This window comes from Camelus bactrianus, chromosome 12, assembly GCF_048773025.1.
Source record: "Camelus bactrianus isolate YW-2024 breed Bactrian camel chromosome 12, ASM4877302v1, whole genome shotgun sequence".
Taxonomy (NCBI): Eukaryota; Metazoa; Chordata; class Mammalia; order Artiodactyla; family Camelidae; genus Camelus; species Camelus bactrianus.
This window is the reverse complement of record NC_133550.1, coordinates 65490765-65512172: the sequence shown is the minus strand read 5'-3', so window position 1 is coordinate 65512172 and position 21408 is coordinate 65490765. Positions and strand designations below refer to the sequence as shown.

Here is a 21408-nt window from a genome sequence, read left to right as displayed (position 1 = left end):
AGAGTGGGACCAGCATGGTTCTCCCGACCTTCATGCCGCTCGTCGGGTAAGCGCCTCTGGCACCCGGGTCTCAGTGATTTGTACCTGTGCCTCCTTCACTCCTGGATCAGGGGTCTCCTCCCATCAGTTGTGTCAGGGACACAGTGCACACGACCCGTTCTGGTCTCTGCTCACCTGTGAGACTGGGCCTCCTCTCCCTCCCCACCGGAGACCCGCACCAGCCCCACCCGGGAGAGAGACTATCTCAGGCCAGTTTTTACCTCTGTCTCCCCAGCATCTAGAGAAGAGCCTGGCACATGGCAGATGTTCCAGGGGTGTCTGTGGGTGACTCGATACAGGGATCACAGACATGCCTTGAGTGCTCATCCTCTGTGAGTGCATCTCGTGCATGTGTGTCACACGCCCCGCAAGGTGCTCACCTGCCGCGCCCCTGGGACCCCGGGGTTCGGTGTGACCTCGGTGTCACTCTGACCTCTGCGCAGGCAGAGAGCGGGGGCGGATTCACATCCAGGGCCGTCCTGCTCAGCAGGGCTCCCAAACCGGCCTCTCCTCCGCATCACTCACAACCAGGCCATCCCTGTCCCCCGACCTCAGAACCCCAACCGTCGGGGGAGGCAGGACTCCCAGCTGGGGAGCCCCAGCCTTCTGCCCGCCTCTGCCCTCACTTACTCCTCATCCAGAGAACAAGTGCTGATGCTAGTGTGTGTGTGTGTGTGTGTGCGTGTGTGTGTGTGTGTGTGTGTGTGTACTTGTGTGTGAGCATCTGGACCACTTTGTGGCCCTTTCCCACTGAGCACATCATGAGCATTTACCACGGTATTAAAACATTTCTTGAAGCATTCTAAATAGCTGCATTGTAACCCGTCTTCCAGAACTATCACATTTTATTTAACCATTCTCCTAATTTAGACAATTTAGGCATCTCAAGTTCACCAATTTTTAAATTTTTTGTAAATTTTATGAATTTGGTAAAGTAAATAATGCTGTAACGATCATAATTCCATGAGTTCATCTTGTTTATTTCCTGAAAGAGAGTCTTCAAAAAGGCAGAAACCAAGTCAGAGGGTATGTACTTTCTATGTCCAGACACCTTGTTCCACTTCTTCTAGCAGTGATACTGTCAATTAAAGCATTTGCCAGTTTGTTAGAAGAAAAATGTGGAATCTTACTTTTATTTCTATTTTTTTTTTGCATCGTGACAAGATCAGAGCTGTTTAACAGAAGACCCAGGGTGGGTGCCCTGAGCAAAGCACAAGGACCCGCCTCCTCTTTCTTTTGATTGGCTGTGTGGTTGTCTGTTTATCGTTCTTTCTCTGAATAAATATCAAGGTCCCACTGTGCACTAGGTCTTCTGTGCACTTGGAGATTCAGCAGTAAACAAAGATAGAGCCCTTGCCTTGACGTTTCTTTTCCGTTAGAATGAGGAAGACAATTAGGGTCAACATAAGTTGGATCAGAGAGCAGTGTGTGTGACAGAAGGGAAGCAGGGAAAGGGAGAGGGAATTTAGATTGTGGCTCAGGAATGTGATAAAAGCCCTGAGGGGGGTGTGAGAGCAGCAAGTGCAAAGGCCCTGAGGCAGGAATGAGTCTGCTGTGTGTGAGGCACAGCAGGAGGCCTAAGCAGAGTGAGCAAGGAAGAGAGTCACAGAAGTGAGGTCAGAGCATGTCATGGGCGGGCTGGTGGCCATTGTGACACCCTGCCTGTTACTCCAGTTGACGTTTGAAGCCATTTGAGAGTTTTGCTTGATCCAATGTGCACTTAAGAGAGGTCAGCCTCAGAGGAAAATGACTATGGCTTTTTGGTTATGGCTCTGCCCCCGCTTACCCCTCCATCCAGAGAACAAGTGTTAATACTTGTGTGCACGTAGACACGTGTGTATGTACTTTAAAAAGACTGAAGGTGGAAGCACGGGGGCAGTTGCAGTAATCTGTGCAGGAGATGATGGCGGTTTGGACCAGGAGGTGAGGCCGGAGCGGTCTACTTCCAGGTATGTACATACTGAGGGCAGAGCCACTGTGATTTGTGGGTGGTTGGAGGTGGGTGATAGAGAGAGAAGTCACAGAGGACTCCAGGCGTGAGCTCCTAGAAGGACAGTTTTCATTTGCTGAGACGGTGACCTCCAGAGGACCGTGTTTTGAGGCTAATGACTCAAGAGAGAAGAAAGACTTTTCCTTTATGAAACTCAGATGTTCTGTCTGGCTTAAGAGACCACTCCCACCCAAGGTTATATTTGAGTCAGGCCGCCATACTGTCCTCTGCTTCTTTTATGATATTGCAACAAACAGGCTTTGTGATGTAACAGCTCAGTCACAGAAGAGGCTCACGTCTCACTGGTTAACAGTCTGAGAAGGTGTCCACCAACTTATTTATATATTCTGGACCTAGTGATTCTGATTCTACCATCTGATTGTATCAAGTGTATGGCGTAACATCTGGTGGGTCAAAACCATAATCGCTAGCCTTTCCCAAAAATCTCATGGCAGTTCTCACATATTTATTTTTCTGTATCAATTTTAATATCTATGTCTAATGATTCCGTTGAGATTTTTATTCGAATTTTATTTACTTATAATTTGAGAAAGACTTATCTTTTGAAATGGAGTCTTCACATCCAGGAACAGACTGTGTATGAATTTTTAGTCCATTCTTGCTTTGATAACCTTCAATAGAATATGTGTAAATTTCTTTGTGTAGGTCTTGTATTTTGGGAATGTAATTTATCCCAAGTTATTTAATAGTTTTGCCAGCAATGTGAATGTAGATTTTTTTCATCTACAATTTCTAACTAGTATTTGCTGTAAAAAAATTAAAAGTTACGCTTTTTTGTATTTTTTTACTTGAATCCAGCCACTTTCCTAGTTGTCCTGAGATTTTCTAGTTGCATAATCATATCCACAGATAATGATAAATCTTGTTTTTCAACACTTAATACTGTTTATTTCATCTTCTTGTCTTATTTCAAAAGCTGGTGCCTCTAAAAATGTGACTTGTGGAAGTGACAGTGAGGGTGCCTGTCTTGTTCCTGACTTGAATGGAAATACCTCAGTATCTCGCCCATGTGATCTGTTTGTAGACAGTGTCTGATTAATACTCTCATCTCGAGGATGTTCACTTCATTTCCGTATAGATTATATGTTCTGTTCTGTTCTACACCATTTTATCAGAAACGGCTGCTGACTTTCGTTAACTGCCTTTTTTCCGTCTGTTGATATATGACCTTTGCTAATGTAAGGAATTGAAGATTTGCTAATTCTTGATTCTCAGCCTTGGAATAAGCCCTAATTGATCATGTTGTGCCTTTTAAGATATGGTGCTAAATATGCCTAATAGGTTTTTAAAATTTTGGGGGTGTATTTGCATTTGTATCCATAAGCTAGGTTGGCTTATATTTTTCTTTTCAAGTGTTTCCTATATGATATTTTTGTATTAGGGGAATAGACAATGAATTGGAATACTATATATCCCTTTTTGTGTTCTGAATAATTTGACTAATGTAAAAATTATCTAGCTTGATCGATGGTAGGTTTTTTAACAGTTTTAAAGTTTCTTCTGTGGTTATCTGTCTATTCCGGCTTTAACTTTTACCTACCTTAAATTTAGTAATCTGTAGCAATCTATTTTGCTAGAAGAAGATTCAATTTCCTCTGAAGTTTAAAGTATGTTAACCTAAGGTTTCCCATCCTGCTTTGTTAGAATTCTTCCGTATCTGCTGTTAGAACAGTAGTGTTTTCCACCTTGTTTTGCGTGTTCACACATTCAGAGAACACACACATCCTCTCGTGTGAGCCTTTGTTCCTCCCGGATAGATGAGGAAACTGCAGGAAGTATGGTTAAGTGGTTTGTGGGGCTCACACAGCCAGTTAGTGGAGGCCAGCCTCAGACCCAGGGGACCCCACCTTGCCATTCTGGACGATACACCTGTGTTCTTTCCAGTTACGTTCACCTGGAGGCGCATCCTCCTCAGGCCCCAAACGTGTGACAAGAGTTAGGACAGATAGACCTCAAGCATGACTCTACATCCAGAAAAGTCTGCTCTCTAAATGCCAACACCCCTTGCAATGTTTAGAGAAATGCCCACGCGCTTAGATACAGGAAGCACATTTTTAGCTGTTAAAAAAGTATGATGCATCTGTAATATCACTTTATTTTCTAGAATGAACGAAAGAAAGGCATTCGTTCACTCTGCAGATGGATCCAAATGGACCTGTTTAGAAGCTTCTGTTAACCTTTGGGTGGTCGGGGCTGTGGGGGCCGTGGTTTGAGTGTAAGTGTGTGTATTCGTGTGTCTGAGTATGTTCCCAGCAGCATCCTGTGTCTGATACAATTTCCTCAAGTAACATTGTGGTCCGTCCTGAAGGATAGTCACACATAATACACGCATCGCTGTGCAGTTGCTGAAAATGAAACGTGACCAGGTTTTAGTCCTAGCTGGGGGTTAGATGTGATAATCTGGTAAAATGCTGGCACGTTGAAAGAGCTGTTATCATAGCCAGTAGTCACGAAGGGCTTTGATGCAGAGAAACCCAGAGCAGCTCAGAACAGGCCCTGGTGCGGGGGCAGCCTCCATGCCTCGGTACCCCTGGATTCTCACGGAACCCAGTCTCCCCTCCCATGCCCGCCTCGTACTCCAGAGCCAACCTGTTGATGCAGTGACCACAGGTCTAGCTTCCGGGGCCTTTTCCTAATTGCAGCAGGCAGATGCACGTCAGGGCTGCGCCCCAGCCCTGCCCACTGCCCTCGCAGGAGGCTCGGGACTCAGCCGCCCCCAGCCCTGGCTCCACCCTCCAAGCCCCGGTCTCCTCAGTGCCCAGGACAGACACAGAGCTAGATCCTTGTCGTTTTCAGGGCCGCTGATGATCACTAGGTAACACCCCTCGCCTGCTCTTCCTGCTGTCTCTCTGTCCACCACAGGGGTCATCAGGGGATGCTGACTGTGGGCTGCAGGCCCCCCAGCCCCTCCTAGCTGACCTGGCCACGAGCCCTCTTGCCAGCACGTAAGCCTAAACATGTGGTAAGAAGACACTTCTGCTACCCCTGTTTCCCCATGGCCTGCTCCTCCTCCTGCCTCCAGAAGGCTGTCCCTGAGCCCAGGCTGGGTCTGTCCCTCCGCGGGGCTCCCAAGCACCATGGACAGCGTCACTGGGCTCTGGAAGCACTTCCCGACACCCAGCTGTCCCTGCCCTCAGAGGGGTGCAGACAGCTGGCTGGTTCCAGCGTCCCCACAGCTTCCAGCCCCAGGGATCTGTGCTCACCAGGATTAAATCCCTGTGGGTCTCGAAGTTTCAGACTTAAGGGACTCAGCCAACAGTGGTGCTGCCACATAATGTGGTGGCAGCCATCAAAAACTGCCTTTCAAAGTCTAACTGCTGTGAGTGTAAAGCAACTAAACTGAGGTCCGGAAATGCAAGCAGTTAGGTACACATCCCTGTTGATTCCCTCACCGCTCGGAGCAGACACGAACCAGAAGACAGGCTGAATGGGCTGAACGAGTGACTGGATGAGGGTGAAGGGTGCACCCTCCCCAGGGCCTGGCCGGGCACGGTGCCCTGCTCCGTGGGACTGACTCACTCTGCTCCTCTTACCTGGCCAGTCTGCCCTGGCTGCCACTTCCCCCAAATCTGCACCTGCCATCGGATCCTGTTTAGACCTGCCTCTGGGTCGCAGCATCTCCTTGCTTGTCTTCCTCACTGAGCCGGGCCTCCTGGGGACCTGCCGTGCGAGGGTGATGTGCCCAGAGCCAAGATGGGTTCGTGATTTATTAAATGGATCAATTTTCCATTCTCTTTTGCCCAGACGGCTACTGAGTGGGCTGAGAAGATGCCCAAAGGCCCGCCACCCAGATCTCCCAAGGAAATAGCAAACCAAGAGATCCTGACTCGGCTCCGCAAAGCAGTGGCCTCCCACTACCACACCATCGCCCAGGAGTTTGAGAACTTTGACACCACGAAGACGGACACCGCCTCCAGGGATGAGTTCCGGGCCATCTGCACTCGCCACGTCCAAGTTCTGACGGATGAACAGGTGAGAAATGCACTCGGCTTAGCACCCTAAGCAGCATCGTGTGAGGGCCGGGCCGCCCTTCCGCAGACTGTAGAGTTTAAGGCTGTTCTCTATTTTTTAAATACTTGAAGGTTTTTGAGGGCGTGGGGGGTTGTTTAAATTTTTACCGAAGACTCACAGGAACCTTCCTTCTGTTTGTGTGACGGGTATGAACTGCACCATCCCGCTGGTGCGTAGGATGTTACTTGCTGAGCAGGACTGGGGCGCAAGGGGGCACGTGGAGACTGAGTTGCTCTGCCCCTCCCTCCGCCCCCTCCCTCCTCCTGGCCTCTGCCTGGTTCCGGTGCTGGCGTTTTCTGATGCTCTGGGGCTCTTGCCCACCCCCACCCCCAGTGGGTCTCTCCATGATCCACAGGCTGGACACAGGCCGCTCTCTCTGAGGTCCTCCTGCCCGTCACAGAACCCCCACAAGAGGCTGTCTGCAGCTCCTCCCCAGGACTGAGCTGGGGTCTTTGTAGCTCAAAGCTCTGGCAGCCTGTGGCCCTGGCCTCTGTGGCCCTTATGGCTTTCTTAGGCCAAGAGCACCTCCCAGCAAGACTGTGTCCCAAGGGCCTGCCTTGCTTACTGCCCCCAGTGGGTAATCACACTGCATATCAGCACGGGGGAGGGGTGCCCCAGATTGCTTGCTCCTCACTGCGCCCTGAACACCCAAACAGAGCCCGGCACAGAGCAGGTGCTCAGCCGTCCGGGTGAGTGGCGGTGTCCCGGGGTAGCGTCCACATTCCCCGCCCCCACCCCCGCAGCCCGGGGGCCGAGCAGCCGGATAACACAGAGCGCCAGGGATCCAATCACTGAAGCAGGTTCCCCTCCTCCCCAGAAAATGCGTTGCTACCCGTCCTCTCCTGTTCTCAGACAATTGATGCCCCGTTCATTCCCAGAAAACAGTCACAGGAGAAAGGAAATCCAAACACCCACACAAGCAACTGCGCTTCCCTTCCTGCTCCCGGTTCTGCCCGGGCCCAGCCCGGGAGCTCCCGAGGGCTCCCCGTGTGGGAAAGTCACTTCCCCCAGAGGTGGGCCATTCCAGCCTCGAGTCTCACTTTCTCAGAGTTTTAGGGTAAGGACTGAAAGTATTCACAGGGAGGGGTGATCAACACGCCCTGCTCTGAACTCACTGCCTTAAAGGATGAGCTTGTTAAAGATAATAATATGAACATCAGGTTTAACTTTCCTAAAATACCATCTTGTTAGGCCTTATGATCATTTTTGCTGAGCAAAATAGTGCTGTTTCCAAACAGCGCTGTCCCGGGGAGCGTCCAAGCCAAGCGAGCTAGTTGCAAACACTCCTCTCTATTACTACAAACGGATGGAAGCCTTTAAAATTAATACAATTGCATTTATTATTCTATGGAGCCAACTAATACAGGTTTTGCTAATAAAGGTTTTACTAATAAAGATTTTTCATTCCATCTAAATGAGTAAAATTTTACTCCAATTTATAGATAGCACATTAATGGCACACTGGCGTATCTGGCATTCATATCAGGGAATTTGATTTTAATTATCCACTAAGAAAGTGTCAGCATCTCCAGCACATACAGCACCGCCCCCAGCCCCCTGCAACAAAGTCAAGCACTTACTTTTAAACGCTGCTTTCCAAAAATGTGCGGACACATCTCAAATACAGTCTGCATCATCCAGAGCGTCCAAGCCTGGCGTAAGTACCACGGGTTAAGTCGGTGATGATTAACAGAGATTGTGCTGTATTTGGGGAGGACGCTTCCAGACCCTGACTGGTGAACAGGAGGCAAGAGCCCCGGAACCCGTCTGTCTTCTCCCTGCGTGAGTACCTTGGCCTGCGGCCTTCTAGATGGAGGCAGCGTCTGGCACAGTAAATCAGAAGAAATTTGCACTCTTCACATGTGTAGACCCCTCATGCCATTATTCAGAAGAGTTCACCAGAGATGCTGGGACAGTTCCGACTATTTGAACAGCATTCGAGTACAAATTCCATGACTTGGCTTAACTGCATTGCAAAAATTTATCCTAAAAAATCAATCATCTTGAATCTGACCGGCTTTCTCGACTTACAGAGATCCGTAAGCAGGTGAGCTACCACATCTTTTGAAACTTTTTGGCACAATTAACCCTCCAGCAAAAGAGCGACTTTCAGAGCAGATGCAGTTGGATTCTGACAGGTCTCCATGGCTCTGCCTAAAGCCTGTGAGAAAAGACCAAGGATCTGGGTCCACTTGGATCTTGCTTAAGCATTAAGATGGAGACCCACAGAGAGAGCCTGTCCTGGGGGGCCATTCAGATCAGTCCATAGTGACTACATGAAGACTTTGAATATGCAGCTGTATTAGGGAAAGGATCTGCCAAACATTTCTTAACATTTTAAATGTGGTATTTCTAAAACAGACACCTCTAGGAAGTGAGAAGAATACAGGTAGACTTGGGTTTCAGCCTGGCTTCTGCACTCATCCAGCTGTGTGACCTTGGAGAATTACTCAACCTCTCTGAGTGTCAGTGTTCTTCCCTATGAAACGGGGGTGCACAGTACTCCCCAGGCTCATTCAGGTGCCCTCTCTTCTGGCTAGGCTGCAGTTCTTCCTTCCCCATCTTTGCCCACTGCAGCCTGTCCCTGCCCTTGGCCCCTTGTACCTGGCCATGCCAACTCCATCTTCCAAGCCAAATTAAGCCTTTTCTAACTACAGCCTTTCTTGGTGGCGCTGGCCTTGTCCTGCTCTGCCCTCCCCACTCCACGTCGAGCTCTCCATCATCTAGCAGAGCCCTCGGGACACTCCTGCATGTTCTTGGACACAGAGCTGTCTGTCTTGGTTGCACAGTGAGTGCCCACAGGCAGCAGGCACCCACTCATTCACTTACTGGGGGCCCTCTGTGCACAGAGTGGTGATGTTAGGTCCTGGGAACCTTGTACCTCATTTCTGTGATTCCACGTTCCTCCTGCAGCATGCTGGGAGAGCAGAGCTGGGGGCTGACCTGGACCAAGGGGTCAGGGAGGTTTCCCTGAAGACACGATGTTGGGATGTGGGGGTTGCCCCTGAAAGGAGACGAGAGAGAGCGGTGCAGGCAGAGGGAACATCCTTGAAGCAGGAGCCGTGGGCTTGCCCCGTTAGTCGGAGCTGCTGCCAGCCAGCCAGTGGGCATAAGAGACACCCTGCCCATGGGGTCTGTGTTCTTTTAGGGGCAGACAGACAGTAAACAAAACGACATGTGTATGCCGGGTGGTGATAAATGCTATCGAGGCCAAAAGGAGCAGGATAGAGGGCAGCGCTGGGGAACTGGGAGGGTGCATCATGAGTAGGGCGGTTGGGGGGGGTCCCCGAAAAGGGGACATCTGATTAAAGACTTGGGTCAGGTGGGCCACTGGGAGCACAGGAGGTTGGCTCATGGGTGTGTTTCAGAGTTGGAAGCCACAGGATTTGCTAATGCTGTGGGTGTGGAGAACAAGGCGGCTGAAGGCCGCGGGCTGAGGGGGAGCTGCCGGGGGGCCGGGGGAAGAGCAGGTGTCGGGGCCCCTCTGATCTCTTTGCCCCGTCACACCTCCTGCCCACTCACCCGTCTGGTCCCCTCTCCTTTTTGCTAAAGTACATCTTTGCTTTCTCTTTCAGGGGGGAGTAAGCCTGAGCTCTTCCCTATGTTACGCTCATTCTTAAAAGCTAGTTCGGCTGGGCATAGAATCCTAGGTCCAAGTTTTCTCCGCCTGGCTCTTTAAAGAGAGTTCGCAGTTGCCTCCCGGCATCTCTTGGTGAGACATCTGCTAATTATCTCATCCGCACGTCCACGCTGCAGCTTTTCACTGCATCCTTGCGCGTTCACGCCCATCCTTGGTATCCATCCTTAGTAACATGACCTTCCTCCTACTTGCCCCCAAGTCTTGCTAACATAGGAGAGCAGGAGCGCCCACAGAGCAGCCTGCCTTCCTCTCAAGCCGTGTCTCTCTCCTCTTCCTGGAAGCCTTCACGACGGCTGTGACGTGCTCGCTCCATGGCTTAGCACCGCCTGTCCCTCTGCATTTCTGAAGGGTCTTCCCATGGTCTGACTGGTCTTATCATGTGAGTCTTTGGGGCTCTTCAGCAGTGAACAAACATGTATTGAGCACCTGCTGTGTGCCAGCATCTTTGCAGACAGTTGGCATTTAAAGGTGAATCTTGGGGGAAACTTCGGGAAGCTTCCCAGCCAGGCAAGGTGCCACCTGCAGAGGTGGGTTCATCAGGATGTGGGAAGGCTCTGGAGCACTTTCCTGGAGGAGACTGGTGGGCGCTTTCTGCCCTTGGTGACCGCGAGGTCTCTCTGAGTCTGTGTGTTCAGTTTCTTCAGGACCCTCACTTCCACTCCACCAAATAGTTTTCCCTCCTTGATCGAAATTAAGGCAGCATGAACCTATATATGTGATAAATGACACTGAACTATACACACACATTTGAAGTTGTCACGTTAAATCATAACCTTTGAGGGAAACTGGGTGGAGGGTACCAGGCGCAGGGCAGGAGCACCCCTCCCCTGGCCCCTGGTGGCGGGAGGCTGGGGATGGGGGGCTGCGCCCCTCCGCACGTGCTGGAGGCTGGGACTCCACTGGGCCTCAGGGGCTATTCAGAAAACCAAACTGGAAGTAAACTGTCACTCTTCTTGGCTCCCTGAAAGCCTTCAAGTTACCCAGTGGCTCACATAGGCTGTGTCGACTCATTCTTTGACATCCATGCTACGTGTGGCTCTGACACAGACTGTGACATCAGGTGGCACCAACACAGAGCTGTCAGCCTCTCCCCAGTTTCCCAAGCACCTCCCTTTTCATCTTGTGAGAAGACACTGTTTGCCCTGAGGGTGAAATAAATTGTGGATGCAAACACGGTGGCTGAGGGCTGCCGTTTGCAGGACCCAGGGCTGCCTGGAAGGAGACGGAGGGAGGCTGGCTGGGCTCCCCTGGGGCCAAGGTAGGCTGGGGTTTGATTAGTGTGTTCTCATGAAACATTCTCCTATACTGCAGCTCAGTCTCTGTGACTAATCACAAGATTTAATAGCCCTCAGCTGCTCGCTAAGGGACCAATTCAACTAAAACCTGTCCTGCCACCGCCAAGGGTGATCCTCCCGCCTTTGCTTCCCCAGTCTTCCCAGGGCTCCCACCACACCGCGGCAGGAGGATGGCTTTTCTTTTTCAAGGATTTTTTGGTTCAGCGGGGCCCCGGGTCCTCGCCAACGAGTGCGCATTCTACGCCAGCTTCCGCCCCACTTGCGCTGGTGCTGGGAGAGTCGGTGGGTTTTAGCTGACCCCGGGGAGGTGACTTCCGCCTCTTTGCAGTTTGACAGGCTCTGGGCTGAGCTGCCCGTCAACGCCAAGGGGCGGCTGAGATACCTGGACTTCCTGAGCGGCTTCAGCTCCGAGAAAGCGGTCACGCCGCCGGCCACCGGCGACTCGGCCAGGGCACAGAGAGGCAGCAGCGTTCCCGAAGTCTCGGAAGGAAGCAGGTCCGCTGGGTCATCACCCGCTCGCGACCTGAAATCGGGGTCGAAACCGCGGAGCCACCCCTGCGTGAGTCCCCGCTAGTGTTCCCACAGGGTGCAGGTGGCCGAGAAGGTGGCACAGGGTGAGCCTGGGGTGGGAGGCACGGAGAGGAGCCGCTCGTGGGCTCCCTCAGTCACCTTCCTGGGAGGGGAGGCAGGTGTGGGCGTGGGGGCTGGAAGAGAAGGAAAAGGAGGATTCGGGAGAGGACCTGGGGGCGGGGCGCGTCAGCCACACCCAGGGCTTCATCCTGCAGGAGAGCAGGTGCCCCGGGGTGGACAGCCCTGCCATCCCTCAGGGTAAGTGTCGTTACACCTGCTTCACGATTGCAGACACTGAGGCTCTAAGAGGCATCCTCACAGGCTCAGGGTTCCTTGTCAGACACAGGGAGACCCAATTTCAAACCCAGGCCTGCCTAGCTGTGCGGCCCTGGTCCTGAGCCAAACCCGGGCCTGGGATGGGGAGATGGGCTCCACTTCATCTGCAAGAAGCATGATGGAGTCTCCAGGGGAGGGTGGTTGAGAGGATGCCAGCCAGGCACATGAGTAACCACCTCTGAGCTCTGTGCACTCAGACAGTAGCTGTTACTCGTTCATTCCGTCAACGTGTGCTTATTGCACACCTACTATGTGCTGGGTCTTTTCTAGAGCTGAGCATGAACACAGGTCCCTGCCCTTGTGGCGTTTACCATCTTGTGGGAGGCGATGGGCAAGAAACAGGAAACACAAAAGTAAAGTGTTCAGCAAGTTGAAGGTGGCGAGCAGAGCAGAGTGCAGGGGAGTCGGGGGCACCCCACAGACGCCCACACCCCAGGCCCTGGGGCCTGTACTGTGCCACCGGCCGTACGGGCGAGGCAGAATCAAGGTTGCAGATGTGACTGCAGTTGCTGATCAGCTGACTTTAAGCCAGGATTATCCTGGAGGGTCTGGGAGACCCAAGGTATTCACAGGGGTCTGTAAATGGGGATTTGGAGGCAGAAGGGTCATTTTGGAGAGATGCAATTTGAGGAAGAGCCCCCCCCACCCCGACGTAGCTGGCTCTGAAGGTGGAGGACAGGCCCACGAACCAAAGAATGTGGGGTCCTCTGGGAGCTAGAAAGCGCAAGGCTATATATTTATTTCCATAGCGCTTTTGGTTATGATGATGTGGCTGGCACACATATAGCCAACTGACGGAAATAAAAATTAAATGGTAAAATTACCCTTTTTGTTGTGTTTTTCATTTTATTTCTGAAACAAGGCTGCCCAGGAACTTGTGCACCTCAAAACCCAAGTCGGAGCTGTAAGTTTTGATGATTTCTTCCGTGTTACAAGATGGTCTTCTCTCTTGCTAGACCCTGGCGAGTGCAACCCCGCCCCTGCAGAACTGTGAGCCCATCGAGACCAAGCTCCGGAAGAAGGTCCAAGGGTGCTGGCGCGAGCTCCTGAGGGAGTGCAAGGAGAGGGACGCCAACCGGCAGGGCGACATCACCGCCACCGAGTTCCTGGGTGCGTCTGGTCCGTTCCCTGGGTCATATGGTGTCCCCTCCCAGCTCCACCCATCCCTCGCTGTGGAGGCAGGGGAGCGGTAGGACAGGGAACTGGTGGGGAGTGTCTGGGCATCTCAATAAACCCCAGTATCGGGGGACAAGTTCTGCCAATGCCTCAGTCCCCACTGAGCAGGACCACGCCTGCTTGATGGAGTGAGAAAGTGTGACTTTCAATGCTGGAAGCACAGGCTGGGTCATGATCTTGGGCGAATGTAAATGGTGACAGACTGAGAGCTGAGGGAGGCGGGACGGGGAGGGGGCGGGGACGGCTGGGGGCACAGCTCTGCCCTGTCAATTGGTTTCTTCGCCACGTATCACTCTGGTAAACTTCAAATAAAACCAGTTGGATTTCCACGCCCTGTAATTGTTGCACGCTGTTTATGCAACATTCTCCATCACAGGAAAGTAAATCTGACCGGGTCACTCCTCCGCCTAGAAGCCACCTCCGCCCCCCTCTTCTTTACTATATGAACCCCTTTTAAAGGAAAACGTTTATCCTGAGAACCTCCACTATCAATGTAAATGACTTTTATGATAACCGTGGCTTAAAAATGCACACACAAAACAAGGTGTAAACTCTTGAAGTAAACAGCTGCTACCAAAAAAAAAAAACCACTAATAAATGAAATATAAAAATTGGAAACCTCATAATTAAATGTTGTGACATTGACTTAATGTGATGTGTTTCGCTGAAACCAAATCGCCAGTGTCAGTTTTAATGCACGTAAAAACAAATGCTTGTTTTTTAGTTAATTCTCTTGATGTTGAGCATGAGGAACCCTAACTTGTGGTGTCATTATTATCATCCCTGCTGTTTTTAACTATGAACTCCTGCAAGCCAGCCATCCCCTGCTGTGGCAGTGCCTCCAGGCGTCAATACTGTGAAAAAAAAATACTGATCAACTTTCAGACGTCACTCTGTGTTTTCTACACATGTTGGATGATGACCTTCTGCAAGTTGGGACCTCCAAGCCTTCACTAGACAATTCTTTGGGATCCCCCGCCCGCGTCCTGGGGCCACAAGTCTAGCCGAGCCTCCTGGGCTGCGCTGGTCTGAAGGTGCCATCTGTATAAAGTCCACTTTCCCTGGTTTTCCTCATCAGCCTCACCAGTTAACATCACACAGTGTCCCACTCCTGGACACCTCGTTGCTTTCATGTTGTCACATGGAAGTCTCAGTTCATCCATCTTAAACTAGACTCCTGTCCTATCTAAGCCTCTTTCAGTTCTGAGTTGTCACTTTGGCTTTGATAAAAGCCCGAGCATGAGGACTAGTGCAAAGTGGGGGGAGTGTTGACGGTCTGACGTTGGCACGTGCTGACCTCCAGACAGCCAGAAGGACTCAGCCATGTGGCATCCATGTGACCCTAGTCGGAAGGCCAGACGCCAGCCCTGAAATGCATGACGTTCTCTTCAGGGCTGCCCATGTGTTCCAGAATAGGTTTTACATATTGTAGATCAACGTTAGAATGAAAACCCCAAATGCATAAATTCATGTAGCCTGGCAGACTCTTGAGAGCACCCCTGAAGCCCAGATGGAAAATGCTTTCTCAGAGGGCCGAGTCTGAACTCCTGACCCATAGTCGGGGCCCTGCCAGGTCCACACCCAGCTCCTAGAACCCTCCTCCCCCTCACGCCCACTCTGCCCTGGTTCCCGTCCCGTGGGACTCTGTTCTCTGCCTGCTTGTGGTCACAGCCCCACAGGCACTGCGTCAGTACCACTGTGACCACAGCAACCGTGACCGTGCAAAGCGGGCCCAGCAAGATGTGGGGTCCCCTCCCGCCTTGCTGCACTCACTCGGTCACCTGCCCGTCCGTCTCCCTATCTGTCCCGCCACCAACCCTGAGCCTGTGAAGCCAGGTCCCAGCCAGGGCTGAACGCAGAGATGGCGTCTCAGCGAGTGCTGAGCGAGGGAGCAAATGAATGAGCGCAGATCAGACGAAGGCGTGAACGGTCGCCACCAACTGACCTGATGCCTTTGCCTTTAGCGCTGGTGGAGAAGTTCAGCCTGGGCCTGAACAGGGATGAGTGCCAGCAGCTCATCCTCAAATACGACTTAAAGAACAACGGCAGGTTTGCTTATTGTGACTTCATTCAGAGCTGCGTCCTCCTGTTGAGAGCAAAGGAAACATCGCTGATGCAGAGGATGAAAATCCAGAATGCGCACAAAATGGTACGTGACCCATCCGGAGAAGACAACGCGGGGCTGGGTGTAGCGGGGCGCTTTCGTTTTTCTCGATTCCTCATAAATCTGGATCAGCTCCCTTTGTATGAACGGGGGCCCCATGAGGGTCCAGACACCGCAGACTGGGAACCAGCAGCCTGGAGCCCAGGTTCTCAAACTCACTGGGTGGCAGATGCCCGTGGGCACATCCATGTGGAAGGCCGAGGCTCACTGGCCACCGGAGCAGGTATCGGTCAGTTAACTGGAGAGGCAGGCGGGGGTCGGGGGTGTCGCAGCAAAGAGAAACATTTGTAACTTGAACGTAACCGCATATTCCCTCATCATTCCGGTCGGCAGGGCCAACCTTTCTCCGGGCGTGGGCGCTTATCTTGTGTAAATTACACCCACGATACATCATCTCTTTTTGTTTCTTTGAAGAGGAAAGAGACCCTAAAGATGCTTAAATAGCAACTGGACAGCTTGTGCGTCCAGACTTTTACCTTTTTTCTCAATCGTTTGTAATTTCATGATTCTCAGACACACCCAGTTCTACCACAGCGTTCACAGACTCTGCTTTCTCGAGTCTTTTCCAAAATATGAGGTTAAAGAAGGCTTTTCCACACTTGTACTCCATCACGTGTAATGTTAAACCACACTGAATTTAATGACAAGGACGACCGGCATAGTCGATTTGGGCATAGCGATTCCACCACCTGGGCTCCGCCGCGGACCAGCGGGTGGGGCCCCGGGCCCTCCACACCCCGCAGCAGAGACGGTGGGCTAGCCCAGCAAGCAGCGGATTCTGCGCAGCTAAATCTGTAATTGTGTGCCAAATCGGGCCCATCTTGATGTAATTTCTAGTTTAGACAAGAGCTGGCATCAAAGGCTCGGGCCAAGTTAGGAAAGAAAAACACTAAGACAATTCTTTCTCCAGCTCAGTTTCTCTCTGAGTGGCCGTACGCTTCCCTCAGGAGATCACCGGGGACGCAGGGATGTGGCTGGAGAACCGTGGAGAATGCACAGCCCTCACAGCCCCTGCAGGCTCTGGGCCTCCTCTGCCTCTCCAGACCTCAGTTTCCCCTTCTGCAAATGAGCTGCTGGCTCCTAAGAGCCTGTGAGGGGTGGCCTGTGGGGAAGAGTGCCCCGCACCCCCTTTCAAGCCCTCCCATGCTTCCAGATACACTGCCCACCCTCCCCAAGGCGTCAAAAGGCTGGCTGGTGGGCTGCTTGGGGAGAGCCCGAATGAGACTGGGCGTCCGTGAAGTGAGAGGCGCCCCAGGACGGCCCCACCGGGAGTCTGGGCCTCTGGGCAGACACCCCAGCTCGCCTCCATGTGCCCCTGCCTCGCCCCAGCTCTGGTCTTTGGCCCAAACCCATCAACAGCCACCACCCTGTGGCTCAGGCTTCCATCCCCCATCCCCACCCTGGGTGTGATTGACAGGTGGTGAGACTTCTCCCGCAGGAGAATTCCTAGGAGAGAGAGGGGCCAGCAGCTTTCCCTGCCCTGGCCTGGTCCCGGTGCCAGTCCCGTCCCCTCTGCAGGTGGCCCATGCTCCCCTGTCTCCCTGCAAAGAAGCTAAAAGGGTCATTTCCATTCCTAGTGCTTTGGGAGCTTTCTCTGCCACCTTCAATAGCAGAGACACCCCTCTGGGGAAGTGAGCTGATGGTTTCCCTTTTTTTGGCACCGCTAGAGGCAGAGGACTTCTGGATGGGTTGGCGTACTGGGCTAGGGTGGGAAAATTCTTTCTCTAGCCAGGCTTGGGTGTGAGAAGAACAAGTGGGCCTAGAACCCCTTGTCCTCCGTATGTGCAGACCAGCTGATTAGATAAATTGGCAGCTAACTAAGCTATGTGGTATCTGGTGATCTTCTATCATAGGTGCTAAATGATGTAAAAACTGAAAGCAATTTAACTTTGTGCTAATTTGTTTTCTGTAGTGCCACGTTAAAATTAAACTTTCCCAAAACGTGTTACACATTATTGCCTACAGTTCACCTCTGTGATATTCAGACATGTGTTGGGGCTAAATCATGCTAAAATATCTTGTTTTCAATCTAATAGCACCTAAATGAAATAATCACAGTGTAGTGTACTGTCTAATTACTAGATATAATTACAACCTTGTGATTTTTTTTAAAACTCTGTTCATTCTAAGAACCTACTAGAAGACCCAACCTGAATCTCTTTTTTCCCCTCAGATTGTTTTGAAATTGGCTAGTTATCTGCCTGGCCCTCCCCTCAAGTACCTGGGGAGGAGCTCCTGGGAGGTGGCCTGGCAGGTATTGGTGTCAGACAGAGCTCCGATGGGTCCTATCCTGAGACTTTGCCACCCTGAGCCTCCATTTCCCAATCCAGGAAATGGGCATGTAGAGAGCTACCTTCCTCCAGGCTAGGGGAGGAGCTGAGGGAGGTGTGAAGAGGACGCTGCTGTTTGTGGGGACCTGAATGCGCAGCAGGGATGCTGGTCTGCCCACCCACTCCTGCCCCCCCATTGTCACTAAGAGCAGACTCCTTTCTGGAGCAGCCAGTGGAGCGCACAGTGGGGAACGAGCGGGGGTTGGGGGCAGATACGGGAAGGAGTTTGCAGACCCCTCTCCACACCCCTTGAGGTCACAGCCTGTCACCCCATCCTTCCCCCCCATCCAAAATCTCCCTTCTGACCTCCTCTTGGGTCTTTTCCCAGAAAGAAGCTGGTGCTGAGACTTCTTCCTTTTACTCTGCTCTGCTGCGCATTCAGCCCAAAATTGTGCACTGCTGGAGGCCGATGAGGCGCACGTTCAAAGCCTACGATGAGGAAGGGACGGGGCTTTTAAGCGTGGCTGATTTCAGGAAGGTGAGCACAGCCCTTGTGCGGCTCTTGCTTCGGACAGGAAGCAGTTGCCAAATGTCACTGGCCAGAAAACTTCAAAAAAGGATCCTGCAATCCCCAGCCGGAGGCCCAGGTGTGGGCAACTATCCCAGACCTCACTCCCTGGGGACGCCCAGGTTATCCAGGGCTGACCCCACTGGTCCCTCAGCTGCAGACCCCAGGCTCTCCTCCCTGAAGGTTTCAAGAACCCTGCAGGGACAGTCCCCCGTGCCAGCACCTGAGCCCAGCCACCCCCTGGGCACCCGGACAGCTGCTGTTGCTCCTCAGAGCCCCGGCTGCGCCCCTCTCAAGGCCACACCTCCCCCTGGTCTCTCCACGGGGAAGGGGAAGCAGCGCCTGCATCTGCCTCGAAGCATCTCAGAGCAGAATGACAGCATCGGGGAAGTGGGATGGAGGCTGAAGCAGGGTCCCAGGTGTGGCCACTCAGGGACCCCAGACCTCAGGGCGGCTCACCTTCCCACAGTGCAGTTTGACTAAACAGCTCTCCCTACAGAGTCGGAACCCTGGTGCCTTAAATGCTGCAGGAGAAAGTGCAGCATTCCTGGGGGAAGCGGGGTCTGCAGGGAGCCTCCACCCCACCCCGCCCAGCAGCTGTAACCGCGCCCCCACCCCAGCTGCCCCTCTGGAGCAGAATCCTTACCTCATGTGGTCCTGCGGAAACTTTGGAGTGCTTCTCCCGGAGGAAAGAAGGGGGCCACCCTCCAGGGTGACTTAAAACTCCCACGCTGAGAACAATGTTGAACTCCTTGAATTCACAGTTTCTTGCCCCAACTCCCTGCTTCTCTCTCCATCCCCACCCAGGCCACTGAGGCTGAAAAAATAATTAATGTCTAGAACATTAGATTAAAAATCAAATATTACAGCCAGGAAAAAACAGTCAAGACGTTAAAGAGAGAAAGGGTTATGACCTCAAAACACACTTACAAAAAATGTTTTATTCCTTACGTTTATCTGTGCTTCAACTAAAAAAAAATTTTTTTTAAGTGAAAAAACCTTTTCTTAAATAATAATCTAGGAAGGTGAAGCGCGCTTGGTGGGCCTGGCGGGGTTGCAGGTACAAGGGCCCCAGGCAGCGCGGGCGCTGGGGAGCCAGGGGCCAAGGGCCCCCACCCACGCCGCACACAGCCGGCAGGGCCGGGCCTGTGGCTGCAGCAAATACTGCTCCGCCATCTGCCCTCAGTGCTCCGCAGAGGCTTCCAATTCGCATCATTTGTCTTTACTTTGGGGTCAAGTGAAATTCTCAGCCAGTGATGCTCCTTCAGCATCCAGGCAGGGAAGGGAAGGAAGTGAGTGAGCTTCTGTTCACCTCCTCCCCAGGCAGCTTCCGGGAATTCGGGGTGGGCGGCAGCGGGAGCGGGTAGAGGAAATGGAGACATTGCTCTCAGCCCACCGGCCCCAGAGCCAGGCCAGCTGACCTCAGCCCTTTGGGCTCAGGCCAGTCCTACTGCTGGCCCTCTCTGGGAAACAAATTGTAACAAAATATTGGTAGGCAATGTACGACCCAATCTTTAAATGTATTTAATAGGATATCTGTCTATTCAGGTGTGTCTCAGTTGCATATAACAGAGGGGAAAATAACTGCAGCTTAGACGCCGTAGAAGTTTACTTCTCTCCCGTGAAAAGAATCCCAGGGGTAGGAAGTCCAGAGCCGGTGTGGTGGCTGGACAGTCATCGGGGACATCTGTGTTTTTGTTCTACCATGCTCAATACCTGGCTTCCTTCCTCAAGGTCGCCTCGTGGTCCAAGATGGCTACTGGAGCCCTGGTATCATTTCCGCATTCCAGGCAGCAGAGAAGAAAAGAGGAGAGAAAGAGGGTCTTCTTTAAAGGAGGCTTTAAAGAAGTCTCACTTAGTTTTAACTGGCCAGAACATAACGTGGCTATAAGAGAGGCTGAGAAGTATCACCTTTTAGCTGGACGCACAGCAGCCTGGGAGAAAGCCAGGGTGATGAGGATAGGGCAGTCGGTACTGGTTGGACACATAGCAGGCTCTGCCTGGACTGTGTTACTGTTGAATCATCACGAGTCCCTGCACCCTGCACCTGCAGGCCTGCGCTTCTTGGTCACACCTCAGGGTCCCACCCTAGTTAAGGCCCTGTGGCCAGGTCTCCCCTACAGTTGCCTCTTCTCTGCCCATCCTTCTTGTCGGAACATGTGGACCAGCCTCACCACCCTTCGGGGAGGTGACGGTTATTAACGCTCCCCCCTCCACCCCCCCGGTTCTGGGAGGGCCGGGTGGGGGTGGGGAGAACCGGCAGCTCCCATTTGAAAGGAAGCTGAGGTGCCTTCCTGCCTCACACCTATGTTGCTAGTCGGGGCTGCCCCCGTTGGTGGGGGTGGGTGGTGAAGGCAGAGACAGAGGGACGGGGGAGAAGGAAAGAGGGGGAGAGAGCTGCTGGGGCAGGTCTGGAGGTGGGCTGGCCCGGCCCAGGGAAGGAGGAGAGGTGGGCCCCCAGCGCCTTCCAGGCAGCCCGCTTCCTTGAATGGCTGCGAGACCGGCCAGGGCCCTCCTCTCTCTTGCAGGCCCTGAGACAGCACAGCATCAACCTCTCGGAGGAGGAGTTCTTCCACATCCTGGAGTATTACGACAAGGCGCTGTCCTCCAAAATCTCCTACAACGACTTCCTGCGGGCCTTCCTGCAGTAGGCGCCGCCGGCAGGGGGCCCGCCCGGGGGCCTGTCCCCAAGAGTGGTGAAACCTGTCACTGGGGGATCTCATGAACTTGCAGAGTGTCCCAGAAACGAAGCCTGCGCCGAGCCCACGTCTTTCTGAGCTCAGCCCAGGCCCAGCCTCAGCAGCAGCGGCCTCTCCAGGGGCCCCGAGGTGGCCCCGCTGAACCTCAGGACCCCTCATTAGTTTGAGCAAATAAAAATGTTAATCTTTGCAAAAATGATTCTTGAGACTTTAAAAGAGCCACCAACAATAAACTATAAACTCAGACTTTCTGAAGGTTTTATTCATAAGAGACTTCTGGGTGCCTCAGGGATGCCAAAGGCCCCCTCCTCCCATTCAGGCCCAGCACTGCCTCAGCCTGGGTCAGACTTGTGCCCCTGCTGGGCTTGTCCCCATGGCCACCTCCCTGCCCCTGGGGGCACAGACACCTGCCTGACATCATGGAGAAGAGGCGGCATCTAAGTCAGGCCCGTCGGTGCCTTGGGGCTCAGCCTTTCCGCGGCCTGGCCGAGCTGACAGCTGGTAGAACCGCCACGAGCGACCATTTGAGGAGGGGCCCTTCCTTGGATGTAACAGGGTCTGACCAGCTAAGAGGTTTAAATCACCGAAATCCTTTGCACACACCACGAAGCAGATGGGAGATAGAATTT

The 21408-nt window shown here is 52.6% G+C and overlaps 1 protein-coding gene across 1 annotated transcript in view; it reads left to right on the top strand.

Moving 5' to 3' along the window:
* Positions 1–20978, top strand: part of EFCAB6 (EF-hand calcium binding domain 6) — a 207698-nt gene extending 186720 nt beyond the window's left edge. Inside the window, exons 27-32 of the mRNA XM_010960181.3 lie at positions 5795–6022; positions 11325–11555; positions 12859–13012; positions 15043–15227; positions 17901–18050; positions 20609–20978. Coding sequence (XP_010958483.2) covers positions 5795–6022; positions 11325–11555; positions 12859–13012; positions 15043–15227; positions 17901–18050; positions 20609–20731 — 1071 coding nt within the window. The 3' untranslated portion in view covers positions 20732–20978. The remainder of the gene's footprint in view (positions 1–5794; positions 6023–11324; positions 11556–12858; positions 13013–15042; positions 15228–17900; positions 18051–20608) is intronic.
* Positions 20979–21408: the final 430 nt, after the last annotated feature.